This window comes from Argentina anserina, chromosome 3 (assembly GCF_933775445.1).
Source record: "Argentina anserina chromosome 3, drPotAnse1.1, whole genome shotgun sequence".
In the NCBI taxonomy this organism is placed as follows: Eukaryota; Viridiplantae; Streptophyta; class Magnoliopsida; order Rosales; family Rosaceae; genus Argentina; species Argentina anserina.
Window position 1 is genome coordinate 18,846,630 of NC_065874.1, and position 24,693 is coordinate 18,871,322.

A 24,693-nucleotide genomic window follows, 5' to 3' on the forward strand; every position below is an offset into this window, starting at 1 on the left:
TTATGGCGAACCTAAAAGGTTCATAATTAGCGTAGAAAACTACAATTATGAGTACCTTAATAATTACCATTGGATATTTGTCAAACAAAGATTGGTCAAGCCATACTTGTCATCCCATAGCCAAAACCGGCGAACCTAAACCGTTCATAATTAGCGTAGAAAACTCCAGTTATGAGTACCTTAATAATTACCATTGGATATTTGTCAAACAAAGATTGGCCAAGCCATACTTGTCACATTCCATAACCAAAACAGGACCCGAAACATGCAGTAATCGCCGTGATTCCGAGTTAATGAACAAACAATACGTCGTTGTGACATATTATTGATCATCCATCAGCTTGAAAACACAAGATATGATTTTAATGAAAATTTTAGGAAATGAAGAGGAGCGACCAACATAAATAACAACCCATTTATACAATTGTGGAACGTAATGAATATGACTTACGAAGAATTTAACAAACTCTAAGTCTCTATAATTTGAACAACTTGGCCCAACTAATAATACAATTAACTCCTAATATGATCAAGGAAAGAGTACGCAAACAATAAGTTCTTGGAAGTGACTCGGAGATCAAACAAGATTGATTTACCACAAAATGATCGAAGCGTATCCTCAAAAAATGGAATTGGGCGGGAAATGTCAAGTACAACCACGTCTCCAGCTCTCAGCCAAATTTCTCTAAGCTATGTCACTATTACCTGAAATGTAGAGGGTGAGCACTCGTCCTCGCTAACCCGATAAGGGCCGAACCCAACCAAGGCAGGGTTTGAAAACATGAAAAGAGGTAGTACTCATATATGCATAACATATAAATGAGGCCTCAATTCGAAAAAAATGATTTAGAGAATAAAACCAAAATATGAATTGATTTGATAGTTGGCAGAGAAATCCATATGCAAATGCTAACAATAATATAAGTATAAAAATCAATGAGTTTATGATCCGCGGAATTTTTATAATCTGGTGACCGAACCTAGCGACTAGGAGGGAATTTAGCCACCCTTAAGTCGAGGCCAACTACACTTATTGCTAATAATAACAATAAGTGAGTGAGAGTGTTAATTTAAGACATCACCCTAAAGTAAAATATAGTGTGCAAGGTCATAATGATAACAGGACATTGCCCCTCCGGAGATTTACAGTTATCGACACCGAGGGTGTCCCTATTTCTAGGTTCTCATTCACTCTGAGATCTACTCAGGAAATATAATAAATGAATGAAGTCTAGCCTTGGCAAAATAGTAAATATTTGAGGATACTGTAAATCTTAAGACATAGACTAAAATGTGGATAAAGTAATAATTTCATAATGAAATAAAGGAATGAGTACTACACAAAGAACACCCTCACCCTAACGGGCAGCTCCTCCCTACTTGATAATATAGTAGAAGTCCAAGTTGCAAGTCCTATTGCTCTGTTCCAAGTGATTATGCTTGTCCTGAATTGGTTTACGGAGTTATTAAAAATTTGAGTATTTAATGAAATGAGGGCTTGCCGATTATCGACTTTGGTCAGGCTATGGTTTCCCAAATTTGACCAAGATATCAAGTAAGTAATCTGATTTAGACGTAAGGTTAATACGTTTGGATAACTCATTAATCATCAATATTAAACTCCATACTATTTCAAATAACCTTCGACAATTGGTCAAAGACATTTGATACTTGTAACGGATATTTAACTATATTACTTTCCGACATTGTTCTAAAGTTAAAGAACCTCACAATAGAAATCAAACTCTTTAACCAAAGTTAAGAGTTATAAATTATGTCGCCAATTTGTATATTCAAGTTTTACCTAACTCAAAATAAAGTAAAACGGTAAAAAGAAATATTTAGTAAAAACTGTTTTGGTAAAAGGTCTTTTCACATGGGTAGTAAAACAGTGACAAGGTAACTTGGTTCCAGTAAGAATCCAGAGTTTTTACCCTTCACTTCTCCGATCACAATCTGTCCAAATCCGGCAAAACAACACCTGATTCTAACATGCAATATCGAAGTAGGTTCTCCAACACAGCAACAAGCATCAAAATGAAATTTAGGAACCAAAAAGAGAGAGTTCTGCTACCTCTATTAATTTCCAGAAAAAGGAATGGTAACTCTCGAGCTTTGCGGCATCGTTCCCTTCCTTCAAAACTCAGCGTTACTCCTCCTCCAAAGTCGTCTAGCAACTCCCAAGATTCACACAAAGTCTGTAAGTAAAATAGGTGGTCGACAAGGATGGAGTTCCAATTACAGAGATAAAGAAAAAGAAAGAATTAGGTTCGGTCTTTCGATTGGAAAAAGGAATTGATTTGGGTTCTTGACAAATTGAAAAGAAATTGTAAGATGAATTCAATTGGGTTAAGCAAGGAAATGGAACTGCACTTACCAAAAGAGAATTCAAATTGATCGAAGTCTCAAATCCTTGCTGGAAATCAAAGGGGTCAATGGCGGAGGACGACGGTGTTGCCCAGAAATAAAGAACATGGATTAACTTCTGATTTTGAGGAAGAGAAGAATAATTCGAATCAAGAAGGAAATAATGAAGGTCTGGGCTTTACCAATTTTGGAGGGGATTCGAGTAGCAAGGACTGTAATCAAGAGTTGAAGCTTTGATTTCCAACTCAGTAGCCTTTGAAAATCTGGATTGTAGTGTCATCTAAATAGGCAAAGAATTGAGCTTTGCATGTAGTCTCTTTATAAGAGTGGATAACAAAAAGACAAAGAGAATGGTGATGAAGTGGATGATGCGCCATGGTCTGCCGATCGGTGGAATCGGTGGTGGTGGTATAGGTGTAGGCAGAAGAGAAAGAAGAAAGAGAAGAGTCATGAGCTCTGTCTCTATGTGTTGTTGTGTAGCACTAAAGGAGAAAGATAAAGAAAACGTGGTCAGGTCAAGAGGTGGATCGGTAGTTGGAATTGATAGAAAGTTGTGGCTCTCACACGTGCACAAAAGAAGAAGATATGACTAAGAGAACAATAATTTAAGAAAATCAAATAGAAAATAAAATTTGTTAAGAAGACCAAAACTTAAAAAGTGAAAATGTTAGTTATTCGTAAGATAGTTTTGACTCTACACTATTTCGTACTCATGGCGACATTTTAATTAACAATTTGTTCGACATTTTAGAGAAAATATCGGAAAAGTTAGTCCTATTTGCCAGAAACTGAACAAAAATTTCCAAGAGTTTACAATACTGAACTTCTTTTTATATTTTCTAATGTTGATACTATAAAGAACTATGAACTATAAGATAAATATTTAGTTTCATGTTGGTCACGGCAGATAATTCTTATCTAGGTAGCTGCCAGAGTTTGTCATCAATCAGCACAAATAGTTATATGTATTGTCAAGGTCAAGAACTCAAGATGACACCAATATTGCAACTATTTACTTGAACTTGCTTCTTCTTAACTAATTGTCTCACATTGCAAAATTTTCAAAGCTATAGTTTAGAATTATTAAATCTCTTACTGTTTTTACTGAAAAATACTACAGTTTCATTGTCACAATAAACATTAAGTACATTCTGCACTATATGACTCAACACTTTAGTATCAGTCAAGAAATTTGCCAGAGACGTCGCTAGTGCTATAGGATTTGGCTTATGTAGATCAAAAATGATTAATGGAATTGTGGCACTCCACTCTCCACCAATGCAAAAGCATCTCGCCGAAAAGAATGGAACGCTGCTTCGCTCTGCTGGATGCGTCGGATCTCGTACAACAAGAGAGGTTTTAACCCTCAAATTCAAACATGTGGGCGAAAAGGCTATTCTGCTCTATTGTTGCATAGCAATAGAAACCTGCTCATGCTGCTTCGGCGGCGCTTTTTCGCTTTCTCTTCGCTCTTGGCAGGAGCGCTAGTGGAGACGGCGAGGGAGCAGGCGAGGCGTGTCGTTCGTAATGAACAAAAAGATACCATCGCTTCACCTCTTTGTTGGACCGCTGGCGCGAACACAGTGGTCTCTGACCAAGACCAGGAACCAATTCGAATTTGGATCTTGACATGTCGGTGTAATCCAAATCCCCTCACAAATACCCTCATATAATGATATGGTTTCTGCTTGCATAGTAGAAGTAGTAATTTAGCTTTATTTCATGTTTTCCATGCTATAGCTCTATTAGCAAGCATAAAAACATAACTTGAAGTGGATTTCTTAGAATTTGGAAAATTCCGTGCAAAGTCTAAATCAGTGTAACCTTCTAACTCTAAACTTTTAGCTTGTCTATAAACTAACATGTAAGACTTAGTTTTCTGTAAATATCTAAGAACATTTTTCCCTGCAACTCAATGTTCTTGTGTAGACTTAGACTGAAACCTGGACAAAATTCGAACTGAAAATGCAAGATCAAGTCTGGTACCAACATGTGCATACATAAGGCTACCCATAAGCTTGGCATAAGGTTTGCTATCCATTGGTGTCATCTTCCCTCCATTTTTAGAAATTTTGGACAATTTGTCTCCATTGCTCATAGGAGCATCACCTGGAGCACATGTCTCTATATTAAATATTTTCAACACTTTTTTAATGTAATTGTGTTGAGAAAGACCTAAAAGTCCTAATGTTTTGTCTCTCTAAATTTTAATTCCTAAAACGTAGGAAGTTTCATCTAAATCTTTCATGTCAAAATTACTTGACAGAAAACACTTGGTCGCTTTCAACAATTTGACATTGCTGCTAGTTAAAAGAATGTCATCACATATAAATTCAGAAAAATAAAATCATTCTTTACAATCTTTATATAAACACACTCATCAACTATGTTTTCTATAAAGCTGAAAGATGATATAAATGAATCAAATTTTATATACCATTGTCTAGAGGCTTGCTTAAGTACATAGATTGATTTCTTAAGTATGCAAACAAGATTTTCTTTTCGTGGTTCTACAAAACCTTCAGGCTGCTTCATATAGATAGTCTCATCCAATTTTTCATTCAAAAGTGCAGTTTTTACATCCATTTGATGCAATTCCATGTTATAATGATCTATAAGAGCCATTATGATTCTAAAAGAGTCTTTAGTTGAAACCAGAGAAAAGGTTTCATTGTATTCTATGACTTCTTGCTATGTAAAACCTTTGGCTACAAGTCCAGATTTGTGTCTTTCTATATTACCATTAGAATCCCTTTTAGTCTTAAACACCCACTTACAGCCTAAAGCTTTATGGTTAGGATTAAGTTCAACTAAATCCCACACTTTGTTCTTAGACATAAAAACTATCTCTTCTTGCATAGCTTGTTCCCATTTACTAAAATCATTGTTATCTCAAGCTTTCTTGTAGCTCAAGGGATCATCATCTTCTGCTAAAACGTGTTGTTCCTGTAAATAGACCATTTGCACCATATTTAAGCTTTCTAGCTCTCTGAGAACGTCTGAGTGGAGGGTTTACTATATCTTGAGGCTTTACATCCATATTTTGAAGTTGTTATCTAAATTCATATCCTGATGCTGAAAATTTTATAGGTTTTACTTTGCTGCATGAACACGTGATTCATGAACTGGATTTTGCATATTTAACTAATTTTATTGATTTAAACCAAAATTTGATACACTAACATCTTGATCTGAAACAAAAGGTACTTCTTCATCTAAATATGCATTTTTATGAAATCTCATTAAATTCTAAAGATAAATCTTCAAAATTACTAATGAGAACAACTTCATCCAAGAATTTTGCTTGATTAGTTTCTATAGTCGTGTGGTTCTGTAAGGTGTATAACATTTGAATCCCTTTGATCTTTCATAATAGCCAATGAAATTACAACTCACTATTTTAAGACCTAATTTTTCCTATAGCATGTTTGGAATTCTTGCCTCTACCTTGCATCGCCACACATGGCAGTGATGCAAGCTAGGCTGCCTACCATAGTATTACTCAAAAGGTGTCTTTTCTATAGCTTTAGATGGTGATCTATTGCAAACATAGTTTGCAGTCTTAAGAGCCTCACCCCATAAAAAATCAGTAAAGCTGCAGTTGTAATATCCCTAAACTCTAAATAGTAAAATTTCAAATTTAAGGATGCTAACACTCTGATATAACTTCAATAATTGAAATTATGTTAGAGCACCTGAATATCTTTACCAGATTTATCAAACCACTTGAATTACAAATTGTAAACATAAACAAAATTACATGAATATAAAGATGTAATGTTTTCATCTCTCACAAGCCTCACAAAAAAAAAATACAAAAATCAACATAAAGCAAAAACAACACTCTGTTGTCACGCTGCTCAATCCCTCCGTCTCAACTACTGCGTAGTACCTGTTGTACTACCTCTTACACCAATAATGGTACACCAAGGTTGTAAACACAAATCTGGTCAGCTTCACAGCTGGTATGAGTAAACTTAATATAAATCCTCTACCTAACAACATCAACGCAACGAATGCCTCAACTAGCAACGCATGCATTAAACCACCATAACCACACAACACTTGCAGAACAACACAACACAACTCACAACAACAACACAACACATGCATGACAGTTTTGGGATAAAGCAACTCTCGGCCATAAGAAAACTGGCAATAAAGACTAGAGCTCTAGCTAATCATCCCCACACCCGGCCAAGTGTGGATCCGACACTGGCTACGCCACAAAGGCTGAACATTTAAATCAATTTTGCCACTTGGGTCGCCACTAAGGCAAAACAACATATATTACTTTTCTTTCGCCAATTTGGCTGCCATAAAGGCAGAACAACGCGCACAATGTTTTTTTGCCTCAAAAGGGCTGCAACGGAGATAAAACAACACCACACCAAATCAAACACAACAATCCTACCGGAATGTACATTTTCCTCCCTTCCGGATACAACACAATAATCAATAATCACAATAATACCGAAATGTACATTTTCTTCCCCTCAGGCCACACAACATGTATACACTTCAACAATGCAGTTAATCCATCTACAAACCTCTATTTTACCGAGAAATACATTTTATTCTCTCTCGGTCTCATCCTCCATAGTTTATAAACCAAAAAAATGTACACAATATAAACCAACTAAATGCATACAATACTTTCCACAATCATAATAACATTATACACTTAGTGATAAATATATGCATATCCTATTACCATTTATATATATATGTATAAATCACCAAATATACATACATTTATATACCAATCACATAACATTAACCATAAACAAACATAAGTAAATAAATCTAGTTACCGTCAAGGGTAACTAGATTACACGTGAGGCTTACTCACACTTTTCGCTCCCGCTAATAACTTGACACCTCAAGTGAGATTCACTCACTTGGTTCCACAACAATAAGCACCTAAGTGACAAGAAAGTATCACTTAGTAAACAAGGCCACGACAACACAAAAACGAGCACTTAATCTATAGCAAGAAATCCAAAAAACAAAATACTAAGGACACCCACCATGAGTTTGATGCTCTCACACTCTCTCTTTCTCACTCTAAACCATTACCAACACTCCTTAACCACAACAACTAATCAAGAGAACTTGATCTTGAACTTTCTCACTCACAACAAACACCATCCAATTTAACTAAGAATAACCAAAAAGCAACAACTCAACAAAAAACTAATCTTCACAACACAAACAACTAACTAAGAAAATCACACTCGCTTCTCCACAACTTCTAGATACTAACCACTAACCCATACATTCCTCTCCCTTCAAAACTCACGAGTTTAACCCTAAAACTACAACAAACTGAGAATAGTCAAACTCCCGACAACAACCAACATCAATTTCAACCTAGAATCACCAAATCTTTAACAACAAATAACTTACTCAAGAATTAACCTAACACATGCAAATGACATATGTAAACGCTCATATCGACAAGCACATCACAATAAAGTAAACCATTACTCCGAAACATTACCATACATAGCTCCTTTATTAATTTAGATTGATTTATTAGCTTTTATAGTATATATAAAATATAATTTTTATATGAGAAATAATATTAAAAATATAATATTAGTTCGAAAGAGCTGAAATGTTTCTTTCTAAAATAATTAGTTAAAGACTTTAAGTTTTATAACGAGTTTGATTTGTTATTTTTAGTTTATTACAAATAAAATAGATTTTGTATGATGCAATGACATTAGATTTACAATTTTCTTTTTAATTTTTAATTTTAATTTCATATGATTCAAGCCGGCTCAATTCGAGTTCGATCTCATTTAATAAAATGAGCCGGCTCGAGCCCAGCTTGAGCTTTTTCAAGCCGAGCCAAGCTTTGGCCCGGCTCGAGCTCGATCAAATGAAAAACGAGCCAAACATTAACTACCTATTACTCGGTTAAGCTCGGCTCATTTACACCCATACCACAACAAATTAATGGCAACACTTCTTAATATGACAATCTCACATATGCAAAATTCGATAAATTGCGAGTTTGAAGATTATAGAACCATACCATAGCCTCTGCTACAACACAACACCAAAATAAAAGCAATATGCAAATGTATATGAAAAATTTTTTAACAAAATCGATTTCTCAAGCAGGGATCTGGAATCCCTTGAAATCGAGAATAAAACTCAGTTTTGGTTCTTTAGGTACAACTGATGCAATTATCAAAAATTAGTCGTTATGGCTCAACGGAAAGATTTATATTTTTATCGATTTTGCCTTTTGGCCTAGCTCTGTAGTTTAAAACAATCTAGGCCTTTGATTTCACACATGCATATCTCAATATTACTTTTCATGAATTTAATCGAAAAGTTTTATTTGATGTTCTTGAAAAAAAATCTAAAACATGAGGTCTGCTACTTTATGAAAACCTAAGCTCATGATATCAATGATGAATTGGTTCTAAATCTAAAGTACAATAGTATGCAAACAACAATCAATTCATTAATACTTAAGGATCTTTAATTGATCGGTTCGATTCATCGACATCAATATTAACCCTGTAAGCATCGTAAGTAGTATAAAGTAAGAGGGTATCGTTCACAAAACCGGGGATCCAGCCAGGGCAAGAATCACAAACAATTAACATGAATTCACAAGAATATAAAAGATTTGAGATAGGTTCGGATCAGATACTAAATAGAAATAAAACCTAAACTAATATATACATGTGATCAATTAACCAACACATAAGCAATCACCAAAATAAGTTACATAAAACCAACGAAAATCAGAGTTCATTCTCCTTAAGGTTCATGCCGAAACAAGTCAAGAACAACTAAAGTTGGATCATGCAATCTAGGCCCATACTCGGCATCCTATATGCATAGACACTTAGCACATTCCAGTATTGCTACTTGCCATTCATTGAAATCTAACATATTTATCCTACCATGCAACTCAAAAGACACACATATTGAATTGATTAAGCATATCACATACTTAACCAACAATCATGCAATTTGGAAACTACATAGAAGAAATAAACATGTTCATAGCACAAGTCTTAATCCAACAACCTAAATATCATGCTACTATTCTCATACATAACACTTATATATAGGAGTACAAAACATAGCCTTGTCGTCCCTTCCAAGTAGTAGAATCAGACTAGGATGTTGATATCTTCTTTGATATGGACTTTGATTATTGAACTCCAAATCCAACTTGATGTAGGAAATCAAATCCAACTTGGAAACAACCAAGGGCTGCACGACAACTCTCCATCTTGAGCTAGGAAATGCTAGGTCGGCCTCTCTTCTCTCCTTATCCAACTCGAACATGATCTACTTGTCCAACTAGGAATGCATCACGGCTCCACTGTACTACTCCTTGTCCATATATGATTTTGTTTTTCCTGAAAAGAAGTCGACAAATAAGAAATAGAAAAAAAATGAAAATAGGAAAGTAGAATCCTAATCGAGTAAGGAATCATAGCTCAATAAGAATTTCTAATACTCAGCACAATTTCATCATCAAAACTCTCATATTCGACATTAGCTCTACCTAAACATACAAATGACAAATATGAACCTAAAACAACTAAATAAAAGATAACAAAGAACAAGAATATGGCATAATCATATTAAGAACGTCATACTTTGTGCTCCTATCATTAATCATGCAATCACAACCGCATAAACATCAAGAACATAAACCATTAGCCCTGTGATATACCTTCTTTGCTAGCCATATCCATCATGTTCATCGAGCACCTTGTTCCATACATATTCTTAGCTTCTGCACAAACACTAAACAAGTCAACAGTACAAGCAAGAGATCTTCTGCATTTCAATACTAGCACAAAATTCCCGTATGATGCTAAAACGATATTAAACACAAGGACTCAAGCCTTCTATATATACTGGCCAATATGAATTAATCCAGATACAATCGCATATGTGTATCCTGATCAAACTCTTATTCTTAGTTGTAAAGGCTTAGTTCTATCACAATACTTATTTACATTTAATCAGGCTTTATAGTTAATGAGCCTCTATGTAATCCAAGTGATATACTACTTGTAATTACTCATCTGAAACATAATTGTTTACAAATACTTCTTGTTAATTCGTTTACTTGTTGAACAAGCATTACATTATGTAATAGACTTTGTTGATGTCCATATCAGTTCTAACAAGTTGGTCTATCCAATTATGTCGCACTCATCATAGCCATCACTCCCTTCATAAACAGCTTGGGAGGAAGGCCACAAATCTCAATTCAAACAGGGATGGATCGAATAAGAGCTTGAACAACCTTCCTGAATCAGAAATTCAGAATGATACACAATAGTGATACAAAGTTACAAACAAATATATACTAGGCTCAAAATGCGAGTCCTTTTAGCAAAGACCAACATTTATGTTCCATACATCCATAACCTTTGATTCTTTGAAGCTCTCTTTTTTGCAGGGTCAAGGAGGAAGACGACCTCAAATGATAGAAGCATTGTTGCTAGCTCGTCATGTTTGAATAAGTTCCAAATAAGTGGTTACTGTAAGCAAGTCGACGAGGTAGGGAAGTCTTCGAGCCTTCGAGGTGAGAGGTGGGGGAAAGCGAAAGAGGAGGTTTCAAGGGAAGCATCTAGAACCAAACTATCCTTTCCTCTTTTATATTTTCCTTTTTCCTCCCCAATAAAACAAGCATCCGACGGTCCAGAATGAACCCCAAATGGAAAACCTAAACACACAAAAGCATTCTAGATCCTTCTAACCGTCTCCTCTCTCGAATAATCACCTGGTGTCCTTCCTTCTATAAAACCCTCTCTCACAGGAACACTCCTCTCCTTGTGTTTTAGGTCGTGTTTTGCCTCTCTCATCATCTTTTTCAGCTCAGCAGATTTTCTGATCTGATACCAAGTTGAGGAGAGAAGAGTCTGTCGATTTTCGATTCAGGGTTCGAGTTGAATCTGAAAATCGAACATGTTTGGAGGAGGAGGTAGGGCGCCGAAGAAGAGCGACAACACAAAGTACTATGAGATTCTGGGAGTCTCCAAGACTGCTGCCCCTGAAGATTTGAAGAAGGCTTACAAGAAAGCCGCCATCAAAAACCATCCTGATAAGGGCGGAGATCCTGAAAAAGTACGAACCTTTCTCGATTTCCCCATCTGGGTTTTCATTCTTTGTGTGAATTTTGATTTGATCTGTTTGTTTATTGATGTAATTGCGTATTGACCTGGAAATTTTTAGTCTTTGGGTGTTTGTGGCTGATGGGTTGGGGTCTTTTAGCTGGTTTCGGTTGCGGTGTTTGGATTGATTGAGAACTTTATGCTGTTTGGGGTCTAATTAGATTTGGATATTATTTGCAGTTTAAAGAGTTGGCTCAGGCTTATGAGGTTTTGAGTGACCCAGACAAGCGTGAGATTTATGATCAGTATGGCGAGGATGGACTTAAGGAAGGAATGCAGTCGGGTGGTCATGACCCTTTTGATATCTTCTCGTCTTTCTTTGGTGGTGGCGGCAGCCCATTTGGTGGAGGAGGCATGCCAGGTCAGGGTCCTGTGGATATAATTAGAGTGTAGTACTGATGCGTATGTTTTGATGAGATTAGGAAGTTCCTGAATTTCCCTTGTTTTGTTTTTGAGCAGGTGGTAGTAGCAGAGGAAGGAGACAGAGGCGTGGAGAAGATGTTGTTCACTCATTGAAGGTCTCTTTGGAAGACCTATATCTTGGAACCTCAAAGAAGCTTTCCCTATCGCGCAATGTGTTATGCTCCAAGTGCAAAGGGTGAGTAATGAATTGCTTTGCGGTCCAATACTTTGTTGTTAATACACTGGCTAGTGGTTTTAGCTTTGATTGACTTGTGATATGCACATGGCACTTATGTGGGCACCTGTTGTAATTTGCAGCAAGGGGTCAAAATCTGGAGCTTCGACCAAGTGTGGTGGTTGCCAGGGAACTGGTATGAAGGTCACTATTAGGCATCTTGGACCCTCTATGATTCAACAGATGCAGCATGCGTGCAATGAATGCAAGGGTACTGGAGAGACCATAAGTGACAAGGACCGCTGTGGACAGTGCAAGGGTGAGAAGGTCGCCCAGGAAAAGAAAGTATTAGAAGTCCATGTGGAGAAGGGTATGCAGAATGGACAGAAGATTACATTTCCTGGTGAAGCTGATGAAGCTGTATGTTTCTACCACCCTGATTATCATCTACACATCTTTTTTCCTTTCATGCTTATTGGTAATATGTGGGATTGATTTGGTTTGCCTGCTTCCATTGTTTTCATCCTTGCAGCCTGACACAATCACTGGTGATATAGTATTCATCATTCAGCAAAAGGAGCATCCCAAATTCAAGAGAAAGGGGGATGATCTTTTTGTGGAGCACTCCTTGTCGCTCACAGATGCACTATGTGGTTTCCAGTTTGTGCTCAACCATTTGGATGGCAGGCAGCTGCTCATCAAATCAAACCCTGGTGAAGTTGTGAAACCTGGTTAGTAGATTTCGTGAACTCTCTCGTTGGGCTGCTTTTTTTATCTGGTCATGGCAGTTGTTATTTCCTCAGGTTATTAATATTGTAAAAAATATTTCTGATGTAATTGCAGATTCGTTCAAGGCTATCAATGATGAGGGTATGCCTATGTACCAGAGGCCATTCATGAAGGGCAAGCTATACATCCATTTCTCAGTGGACTTCCCTGAAACTTTGAGCCTTGAGCAAGTCAAGGCTTTAGAAGCTGCCCTTCCATCAAGGGCATCATCTCAGCAGTTGACGGATATGGAGCTGGATGAGTGTGAGGAGACGACTCTGCATGACGTGAACATGGAGGAGGAGATGAGGAGGAAACAGCACCAGGCTCATTCTGAGGCCTATGACGAGGATGATGACATGCCTGGTGGTGCACAGAGGGTGCAATGCGCACAGCAGTGATTGTATGTTAACAGTCTAAAGGGCGTGTTGACTCTGATGAGTGGCCATCTAGCAGGGAGACTAGGATTTTGGCGAAGACTACTTGGGGTGTTAAATGATTATTTTGAAACCTTCTGTTCTTTTCTATTCTCGAACTATTTATAAATGACCGTCATTTACTGTTTTAGTGCTTTCTTATAGACTGATTCTATCCAAGCAGGGACTCAGCATTCTGAATGCCTGAATGCTGGCATGAGGTAGATCATATAATTTTGTAGTCGTATTAACATGACATGCTATTATGTGGTAAACGCTTCTGCCTCACTTGCACTGAAATATGCATATAAAACCAATAAAACTGATTACCGTCATAAGAACACGTTCAACTACAGATGTCCATTTTAGTTACAAGATCCCGGTCCAAGTGTCACAACCTTCCGGATTTTATTTACAGGCAGAACCTGATTATGTGGGTACTTCAAAGAAGTGTTAATAGTCATTTTGCAAAGAATTACCAAACAATCAAATCCAGGTCTATTCGACAACCAGTGGAAGTTTCAAACTTCAACCACATTAAGCTCAACAGATGTCCATTTCATGCGCTTTGTTTGCATCAACTTTGATACGTGAAACTGAATTTCCATTGTTATGTGAGAAATGGTATGGTCTGCTGGCTTCGTGACTATGAACGAATGGTTTTGCTGGTTTAAGATCTGCTCAAATACTCAGAATCTCAGATTTGGGTGAAGGAAGACTTTAGAAGTTCTCAATTGCGTGCTCAACAAGATCTCAACTCCTTAGAGAATGCTCTTGTTGAAGATATTTGTCTCTTGTCTCTTGTCTCTTGCTCACCCTGCCATATGGTTTTATACTTTTCTTGTCTCCAGTCTGTGTTCCAACGTTCCATCTGCAACAACATTGTAGTGGTTGTGTTCATGATTTTTCGTTGTAATTTTTCTTTTTCTTTTTGAGGTTAAGTATCATTACAGTCTGAAGCTATGATAGCCTCCACATGAGGAATTACAGTAGTAATATCAAATGACATTCTACCCAGAATAGCTATTTTCGGTAAACTATGAGCTAAGGGCGGACACGGAGACCCGAAAACCGAAAAAAAAAAAACATATTCGAACCCAAACTGAATTTGAAAAAAACAAAAACCGAAAAAAACTGAACCGAACCGATTATGTTTGGATTGGGTTTTAGATTTAGTACCTCATAAACTGAACGAAACCGAACCCATCCAAATAAGCTGAAGTCAACGGTCAACGTCATCATTTTGGTATATTTGTACTTTTATTATTTAAAAAAAAAAGTAAAACTAAAGTCAACATAAACCTAATTGATCTAATCAATCTTGCGGTCTTTCTCATCTCTTAGACAAAAAAAAACTTATGATCCTCTTTCTTTCTAAATCCTCTAGTTTAACGCTACTGTAAAAGTTTACTTCATTCCTCAAAAGCAGTCCATAAAACTCCTCCCTCCTCCTTCGATCTCTATTTCTCGTCGCTTCTTTTTGTACCGTGACTCTAAAAATTGAATTCTCTGATCAATGATTATATTAATGTTTCATATCCTCAGCAAATAAGTATCAATAACGGCTCACGTGAGACGTGAAAGAAGGGTTGGACAAACCAGGTAACCTACATGACAGACTTAGCGAGGTTCAATTACCTAAACTCACAGGGAGTGCGAACATTTTTGTTCCTCTCTGAATTTAATGCAGTAGTTTTTTGTTCATGAGCTAAATATGCACTATAGAGATGTTAGAGTCAATTAGGTATAGAATAATCATTAGACCATTAGTTTTCATCTTTAGACCAACAGTAATCACCTATATTGTGGGGCAAAATCTCCCATGAACAATCAATGAATTATTGAGCTCAGCAAAATAATACATATGAAGTGACATGTTTTGTACTAGTCACGAGAAATGTCTAGTTTTTTCTGGAGATAGCGGAGTATGTGCAGAATAGAAGTGGTTGGCTTATCCCCAGATTTAACACACAACTTTGCCACAGCTAGAAGACTTTTAAGCTCCTTAGAATCATAACTATTACCTAGATCAGGATCAATCATATTGTCAATTGAACTGCAGAAGCGAGACTCTCGGATCCACTGAACTAAATCAGCACCTCCATTTTCAGATGCTTGACCAGTGATGAGCTCCAAGATCAGGACCCCAAGCTGGAACATAATGTTACCACATTCCTTACCCATGCAATCTGCAGAGGCGTAAAAGATCAATTTCAACACAAGAAAGTCCAAGTACGAATTTCAGTTAATTCCAACTACATTTTTATTATTATATCATTCTTATGAGGGCTTATTCTAACAATGACAGATATTTCTGCATATACACAAGGTGACTAACTAATTGTATTCTGTTAGAGTACGTTTAGAAGGGTGACAGTAAAGAAAATCAACCTTTTGGACATGAGTTATGTGGCACCGTAACAAAGGTTTCTCCAGAACTTTGAAGGCCAATGTCTGAAAGCTGTGATCATGATGATTGTTTTTGCAATTAGCTCAATAGGACACTGAAATATGAAGGCCCATATATTTATAATTTGGAATTTATATGAGGCACTAATGCAGAACGCAAGGGATTTACCTTTGCATTGAAGTTATCATCTAGCATGATGTTGCTTGAGCTAATGGAGACATGAAACATTGGGGGCTCATTGAAAAGAAGCAAATATTCCTGCATTAGACTAGAAACTCAGTGAACTGTAACGCTGGTAAGTCTTTGAACACAAGAATCTCTCAGTATGTAAAAGACTTATTTACATAATCAAGACACAAAAACAGAAACTTGAAATTTGCAAAAGCTTGTATTAAAAAGAAAGGGTAGATCAAATCCGCCTCTTTAGCACAAAAGAAGATTGTGATCCTAAGCAAGTACTAGAGCTTAATTTATATTTCAAATGCAGAGCACAAAGAAAATTCAGGGCGTCCAAAGGATCTGTATAATAAAATTATTCTCCAATTGACAACTTTTCTCTGTCAGATAAATCTCTATGTACAAAAAGTCGTCTTATACTGTTATACATGAGATGATGCAGGTGTATAGGATGTGTATAATAAAATTATATCGTACTTGTGACCACACATTGATATGAACTTCTCTAACATACCAATGCTGCCACCACACCAATGGCTATTTGTAGTCTTGTCCTCCAATTCAAGGGAGTCCTAAGGGGATCTGCCACCACATAAAGACGACAATCAATTCAAACACTGGTACACATATACATGAGTTCTATTAGAGTCAAGATTCTACCATTAAGATGTTCCTTCAAGCTCCCTCTTTCTATGTTTTCAAACACCAACAACCTGCAAAAACAAAGAGAAGAGCATCTATTGTGTCGACTTGGCTGTTGTATTTCTTAAAAAATAGGACGACATAAATGTATATAAAATAATAATTACATACACCATGGACTAACCTATATGTCTATCCCTGTTACATAAAGATTTGAAAAACCAAATGAACACCAAACTTTTGACAGTCCAAGACAAGATCTAAAATGATAAAAGAACAGGCATCACAAGGAAGATGGGATAATCACCTCCTGTGAAGTTTATAAGTTACCAAAACAATTTTTTTTCTTTCAATTCCTACTATTACGTTCACTATACAGCAAAAAGTTGCAAAGAAATCAACATACTGCAATACAGATAAAACAAGCATTTTCTTTTTTGTGGATCTATGAATAGATACACTACACCCTCCCTCTGTCCTCCCAACCTAAAACAAAGTAATATGAGATCTTTCAAATTGGCAACGGGTAATGAGGAAGGTGAGGAAAGGTTTTTTTATTGTGTGCCCAGACATTAAAATTTTAGAGAGAGAGAGAGAGAGATATTAAACCATTTCATTGTTATATTAGAAGTCAGTCGCCGCTTCTAGAATGAGGGCATGCGGCTAACACTATTAGTGAAGTTATGGATGACCCAGAGCAGGGCACATAATACAACATATAACATTTATATATACTACGAGGTCATATCAACATTTATAAGTGAAAAGGGCTCTCAGCATGGACGTAGAAAACAAATGCAGTGAAAGCATGTAACTCGTGAGCACATGCAAAATGCAGGAAACTGTAATGCTAGTGCTGGAAAGGGTTGGGCTTTGAGGCTCAGTTATGTTTCATTTAAATTTCGTTAAATTAAAAATCAAGGTCATCCCTTCCTGATCATTCCAATATCGCCTATGAATCTCAGCTTGAGTTACATAATATTAACCTGATGACTGGGTTACCCAAGGTAGGGGTTTCACCACAAGTGATATGCCAAACATGAATTAGCAAACTATACAAAGCTCAAAATTCACTGTAGCATATGTCTACATCATAAAGGAAAACCCTTCCTAGAAGACGCCTGTTTGTATGGTAAGCAGGTAGAAATGGAAAAAAACTGACAAAGTAGAAAGGGATAGGCACTACACCGTTTATTTCCAATAGAGAAACCCCTGAGAGCAAGAAGGTGCCGGTGATGCAAACGCCCCAATAGTTGCATTTCCTGGTAGAAGACATGTTCTGCCTGACTGAAATCTCTAATTTCTCTAATCAAAGCAACCCCACCATCTTGAAACCTGGCCTTGTAGACAGCTATGTGAGAGTTGGTATACATGATTCTATGAAAACTATCAGTAGCTCTCTTTATATCCTTGTACGGAAAGCGCTTCATAAATATTATTGGGCCTGAAAACAAAGAATTATTTCATGTCTTCATACCACAAGCTCAATACCATGTAACTGTAAGACAAACTGCGCCAGGTTTCTTTTTCAACACATTATAACATCATGGATATGTTTTGATGAACTAAATTCTATGCCATCTACTTCAGAAGTCATAATATCTAATCTCTACAACTGGGAAATTACGCCTCTAAACTTCAATTGTACATGAATTCAAACTTCAAACCAGAGCTTTAACTTGCTTAGTGCATATGAAAACGTCAGTACAAATATGTGTAACAGCATAAGTATGATTGGTCCATATAACAGCATCATAACTCAAGATTGCATTCAGTCCATAACATATACGAAAACTCCATCCAATTACACAAAGAAGTTCATATAACCCTAGTGCATCTGCTGCGGTGCAAGGTTCTTTGTTGATGAAGGTAACAAGTAGTACATAAGTTTACACAGTTCATTAAATACTATTAGCTGGACATAGGAATGACATAATCTGAAAATGATGAAGTCCAAAGTGACTCTGAAACCATTTAAATTCAATATACATATATTAATTGTTACTTGCCTAGTAATGCCTATCATAATCAAGCCAGGCAAACTCGGAGCTAAAAATGCTTCTGATCCACACAACACTGGTTTAAACTAAAACAGAGCAATAACAAACACCTCCAACACAATTCCACCATACCGAACTCTGTAAAACAAACTAAACCCATGTACAATTCCACAATTTCAACTCCGAACTTAACGCAATTTCCAGTAAAGACAGCATCAGAAACTCCACATTGTTAAGAACCAAACGAAGCAAACAAAAAAAAACGCAAATGTAAATGAGTTAGTTTGAGAATAAGGAAATGAGACGAACCGGGTCGAGATCTGCAGAGCCAGCCGACGAGGCGAGATCGAAATTTTGGGTTTGGGAGAGAGAGATCCATTTTGGGAGAATGGAGAGTGGGAGTTGAAGAACAGAGACGCAGTAAAAATTAAAAGCCATGGCTTTGCTTCGCTTTGCTTTATATATACGAATTGGAAAAGGGTTACCTTTTCTGGTGGGAGTGATGATCAATTACTGTACTGCTGCTAGAGATGAGGTGAAGAATTAGGATGATTTGGTGGGTAATTTGGGTAGCTGCAGAGACTGACTGATCTGACTGCCGTTTTTACCATTTTCGTTTATGGTCAACTTTTACACAGACTGGCTGTTCTGAATAATAAGTTGACAGTTGAAGATGACCTTAAACATTACCAATTTTTAGTATGGTCAAGTGCTCAAATAGCTAAGAGCAACTCTGATCCTTCTCGATTTTAGGGGAAAATTAGGCTATTTTTACTCGTACTGATTTTCTATATCTATGAATCTATCTCCAAAGATATAAAATGCAAGGTCAAGGAAGCCTAATTCTCTAAATTTACAGCATTCTTAAATTTTTAAAAATAAATATGGAGATTTTGGAGAAACTCGAAAATATGAAAAATGTTGGAGTTGAAGCATGTAATTAAAGAAATATTAGTGTATTTTATGCGTGTAGTGTACGTTATAGAACTAGAACCACACTACGATCTCTCATTACAGCGCGACGAACAGGCACAGTCTCTGTTCGAAATATCAGCGATATCGCCGATATATCACCGATATATCGTTGATATTTCGAATCCGATACGATAAGAGCATATCAGTCAACGCAAAAATGATGGTCAACGGTCAAATATCGGTCAGACTTTGATTTTTTTTATTTTTTCAATTTTTGTTTAATTTTTTAATATTTATTTCATCTTTTTTAAAAACAAAACTTATATATTTGTTTTCATTTTTTCATATATATTTTTAATTTATATATTTTTTAAATATATATGATGAATTTCAAGTCTAAATAATTATTCTTAAATACCTATTTTTATTATTAGATGTCGTTCGTGTACTTTAATTGTCATTAAATCAAGTATTTATTTTCTTTAGTTTACTTAGTACCGTTTTTTTAGTTTATTTAGTACATATTGAAGTATAATTTTATAAATTTTATTGAAAATAAGCAAATCCGATAAAACCGATATATTCCCCGATATATCGTTTTACCTCTCGACCGATACGATACCGAAAACGATATTTAGACCATTGGGCACAGCCCTGCCACAGCGGGAGCAGGGCAATTGCATAGGGCACTCACACAGGTTGCAATGTTTAAAGGTGTATATATGTAGAGTTGATGTAACCCAAAAAATAAGGGGAGTAAAGTAGTTTAACCTAAATGATAGGTCCCAGAATTACACACGATTCTCTTTCACTTCAATCCACAATTTGATATGCATATAGTAAAAATCAATATCTTGTTACTTTTTTCCTAGATTATGTAGGATTTTCCTACTGAAACCTCCACATCTCTCTACCGTTCTATTTATTTTTGAATATAATTCTTATTCACCAAATTTCTATTTAATTTACCAAATTAACCTTGAATATTTTATTTATTAATATTTTAATTAGTTACTCATTACACTTTTTATTTACTCATTAGACATATATATATATATATATTTTTGAATTTCATCATTTATTCCGAACTCCCCTTCCGTTTTTTTTCTTACATATAATGTTACTAAACCTATATTCTTTGCTCAATTATAAATAAGTTTTATAAGATATCGGTTTTCGGCTAATTTATTTGAATAAGTAATCATTCGAACAACCAATTGTAATCAATAAAATACATCGACTCCAGTTAATTATTATTATTATATGAGCAACAATGAAAAATCATTCTCAACATCACAAGATATAATCATCCTCGAGTGTGGTAGTTTCAAAAATGGTATTAACTCTTTCTGGATGGATGAGGTATCTGAGTGTAGAGATATAAATGAACGCTAAATCTGTTATGTAATGATCGTGCTCTGTCATTAGCATGCAGGTACCAGTTTGGTGGAATTGGTGGTAATGGGCATCCCGCTACCAACGATACCTATTCGAGAAATTTTTCAATGAATTTGAAATTTATAAATAAGCACACAAATGACTGAAGATATAATTATACTACATACTTACATGCACAAAGTGATTTCCGTTAACAAAACCAATTCCAATTTCAGGTAGAACCTGGTTTTCGAAAGCTTCCCGTGACACGCTCTAAGCAAAGGAAGAAATGTAAGACATTGTCCATCAAAAAAATTTATCACAACTACTCCATAACAGGTAGCAATCAAAATGCTCCATCTTGGACAGACACATCCATTTTTTTACGTGGTGCAGCAGATCCAGAATGATGAATTCTCTGTTTAATTTTCTCCACATCTTCTATACAACCATATAGTTTCATGTACAATTGAGGCATACTATTAGCTTAGTCATTAGGTCTAGCCACACTCTACGCCAAGAACGCATACCAAATCCCATAGTTGATGCAACGACTCTGTAACCACAATTACCATCATCTTTAACATCAATTGAACCTAAAATGTATGGACACATACTGAAAATGAATTGTCACATATATTTCTGTGTTACATCAGATGTCTGACTCAAGTAAACAGGTTGTACAAAAATCACTACAGAAGTTTTCACAAATGAAAATTTTATTAACCTTATATATTATAATGGAAAGACATACCAAATTTTTCACCGAGTACTTGTTTGATTTCGTAGAAGACAACACAGTATTAGGAGAAGCACTAACAACTTTTTCTGATGGTCCTTATGACTGATTGCCTTGATTGAGACGAGCCTCAACAATCTCAAAAGAAGATAGTAGACAACAAGTACTAGTGTCAATCTTAGATGGACACCCTATTGTTTTAGCCTTCTCGTTTGGTTCTTCAAGAATTGTGGAATTTGGATTCATAAGCTCGTGAATCTTGAATAAGGTTTGTCTCTTGGTTTCATCATCTTGTCCTTCGAGTCATTTTTTGTCACGCCCCGAATTTTGGATAAATAAAATTTCAAATTCGAAAACATGACTATTCGAATCAAAATCAAATAATATATTTACATAGTGGTATAAAATTAAGCAACAAATAAATTTGAGCGCTCATAAGAGGCTTACTACAAGCTGTAAATGAATTACAAAACTCCTACCTCTAACTCAACTTCTGTAACATCTTCTATTGCAAACCTGAAAACCTCCACCTGCACATATAATCCTACACCATGGATTGGTGCACCGGGTTGTAAAAAACAAACCCGGTAAGCTTATAAAGCTCGTATGAGTAAATCTGAATCAAAAATAATATGCTTATAATATATAAGCAACGACATTTAAATTCCACATCACACACGCATAAATGCATGATAAAAATTAATGGTTCATGCATAAAAGCATAGTTCAGGAACTCACTTAAATATACAATAAAATGAAATGGACGAGAAAACCAACAACGCAACCCAAAATCATGAAATCCTGAAACAACTCACACAAAGATTTCATTAAAAACTCTATATCCATTCCTCAAAGGGAAATGCATGACACATAAAATGGGAATTTAACAACTCAACACCAACAAAATTACCACACCATTTAAATTCCCATTTTAAAAACATGCACTTATGAGATCAAGATAACCCCACTAGATTACCCCTCATATTGTGTAAGGGCAGACATACTAGAGCTCTAACTGATCATAACCAATCACCCGGCCAAAGGCTTGGTTCTCGATTTAATTGGCATCACCAAGTCCGAAGATCAGAAAACGTTTTAACAAGACTCGAATGTTAAAACACATACAATATAATCAATCCGCCCATGATATAATATTGTACAAAACCAAGCGACTCACAACATCACAATATGAACAAGTCACATAATAAACCAATTTACCGGAAAGTACATTTCATTTCCTTTCAGTCGCTTCCTTCTCATTAAGATATAATCACATTCAAGGATATAAAATATAATATAACAACATATATATGTATATTATTATTATTACCATTTAATATCCATATGTAAATTGGCTTTATCATATCAATATCCACATGCACAATCCAATTTCATTCTCACATTCACCATAGTCCATAGTCACCAAAATCTTTTAAAATTATTTTATTAAAATACCATTTTACTTACCCATGAACCGTACACAATCAACTTCACGTAATTTAAACTAAAACATATTTTTAGAATAATTTTTAAGCTAGTGATGCAAGGACTAAGTTAACAACTCAAATTAAATTCAATAATTCTAACACTAGTTCGATCATAATGATCATTTAAGGTTTACTCACATTGACTCCTGCTGCGTCTTCTACAAACAATACGAAAGTCACTTGTCACTGCAGACCACTCCACATCAAGCATCACATACCTAATTAAATTAATATCACAACTCAATACCACAAGAAGTACAATGTAAGTGATTAAAGTCCTGCTTCCCCAACTTAAATTCATTCGAATTTACCACTCGAGGCTAAGCTTCACCGAGACTGATGAAAGTCTCTTACATATCCACAATATTGATATTTCATAATCAACAACTTAATTCAAAGGTTGAATCCATACGGATCAACCACCAAAAAGTTAATACAACACCTTAACATGCTCCACCACTAATCGAACTAAAGATTACATGTTAACAAGCTAGTAGCTCCCACAAGTTTGGTCAAGCCACCACGAGTCGTCGCAAGGGACTATTTATGGGGCCCACTAGCTGCCAAGTGTCGACTCTTAACTTCACAAATTTCACAACACCCAACAAAAAAATCATGACATCATAAACAACTCTTACCTTCAATTCAAGTCAACTAAGCCTGAACCACTCCTAGGCACTGCTATAAGGTCACCTATCACCAAAACCTGATCGAAGCTCCAACATTGATTGACCACGAAAACATATGAAAAATTAACTGAAGAAGATCTCATTCACTACTGAACCGCATTTTCAAGCTCCACAATGGCCAGAAAACAAACTCAACGACAATGTTCTCACCTTGCTACCCTTTTTCTTATTTTGTATATTTGACATTGTGGCACGAAATGAGGTCGGAGCCTCTCGTGTGGAGGACCAGAAAAAGGAGGTCAAGCTACCTGGGTTGAAGTTGTCGTCAGAAACAAGGCAGCCAAATGTTGGATATGTTGTCGACAACCCCTTACTAGTCAATTTGTGGTTTCTGGCTCAAAACGAGTCAACCTACTATAACAAAGATGGTCGAAATGGGGAGGAGATGATATTCTGACCAACGTCATCACCCCCTTTGATGGAAGTCGCCGGAAAAGCCGGGTCAATTTCTGGGTCACCGTCACCTACTGCTGCATTTGATTCACAAAAACAACGGAGAACTGGAGTAAATCAAAACCATAGAGAGGCTTTGAACAAAGACAAATCGGTCTGGACTGGTCGCACGGTCAAGCGACGCCTGACGGCGCCAGAAAAACCGGGTCGGGTCGACAGAAAATTTTGAATTCTAATAGAACGCACGGCGCGAGAAGAGAAGAGGGAAAAAGAAAAAGTTTCGCGTAAATGAAACCCTAAAGGACAAAAATTCTATTTATACTTAAAATTCTGAAACCTCAAAACTTGCACTAATAAAAACTTCTTCATATGTGTGTCCACAAACTCGTATTGACGAGCTCTACATCTTCCATGAAAGAAGTTTTCTGAGATTCCCAACGAATACAAAGTTAACTCTTTGACCTCTTAATAAAACGTTTCCGTGTAAAAGTATGCTCGAACACTTTCGTTTCACCGTACTAATCTTTAGGGTATTACATTTTTGAAATTTATTTAGACATGGTCTCACT

At 36.1% G+C, this 24,693-nt stretch overlaps 2 protein-coding genes and 1 long non-coding RNA gene across 3 annotated transcripts; 1 reads left to right on the forward strand and 2 right to left on the reverse strand.

Moving 5' to 3' along the window:
- Positions 1-397: 397 nt before the first annotated feature.
- On the reverse strand, positions 398-2,833 carry LOC126788481 (uncharacterized). Its single transcript, XR_007671375.1, has 3 exons — positions 2,378-2,833; positions 2,075-2,198; positions 398-705 (listed from the first exon to the last, which is right to left on the reverse strand). It is a non-coding gene; the product is annotated as an uncharacterized LOC126788481 (long non-coding RNA).
- Positions 2,834-11,184: 8,351 nt separating this feature from the next.
- Positions 11,185-13,446, forward strand: LOC126786302 (dnaJ protein homolog). The gene is made up of 6 exons (XM_050512080.1): positions 11,185-11,487; positions 11,715-11,895; positions 11,994-12,132; positions 12,255-12,531; positions 12,644-12,842; positions 12,955-13,446. Exons 1-6 carry the CDS (start codon positions 11,329-11,331, stop codon positions 13,278-13,280), a joined length of 1,281 nt encoding a protein of 426 aa, XP_050368037.1. The 5' UTR covers positions 11,185-11,328; the 3' UTR covers positions 13,281-13,446.
- Positions 13,447-15,113: 1,667 nt separating this feature from the next.
- LOC126787644 (probable receptor-like protein kinase At1g49730) lies at positions 15,114-18,990 on the reverse strand. Its single transcript, XM_050513530.1, has 7 exons — positions 18,834-18,990; positions 17,713-17,968; positions 16,543-16,595; positions 16,397-16,464; positions 15,874-15,963; positions 15,687-15,756; positions 15,114-15,484 (listed from the first exon to the last, which is right to left on the reverse strand). The coding sequence occupies exons 1-7, from the start codon at positions 18,901-18,903 to the stop codon at positions 15,180-15,182; spliced, it is 912 nt and encodes a 303-aa protein (XP_050369487.1). The 5' UTR covers positions 18,904-18,990; the 3' UTR covers positions 15,114-15,179.
- Positions 18,991-24,693: the final 5,703 nt, after the last annotated feature.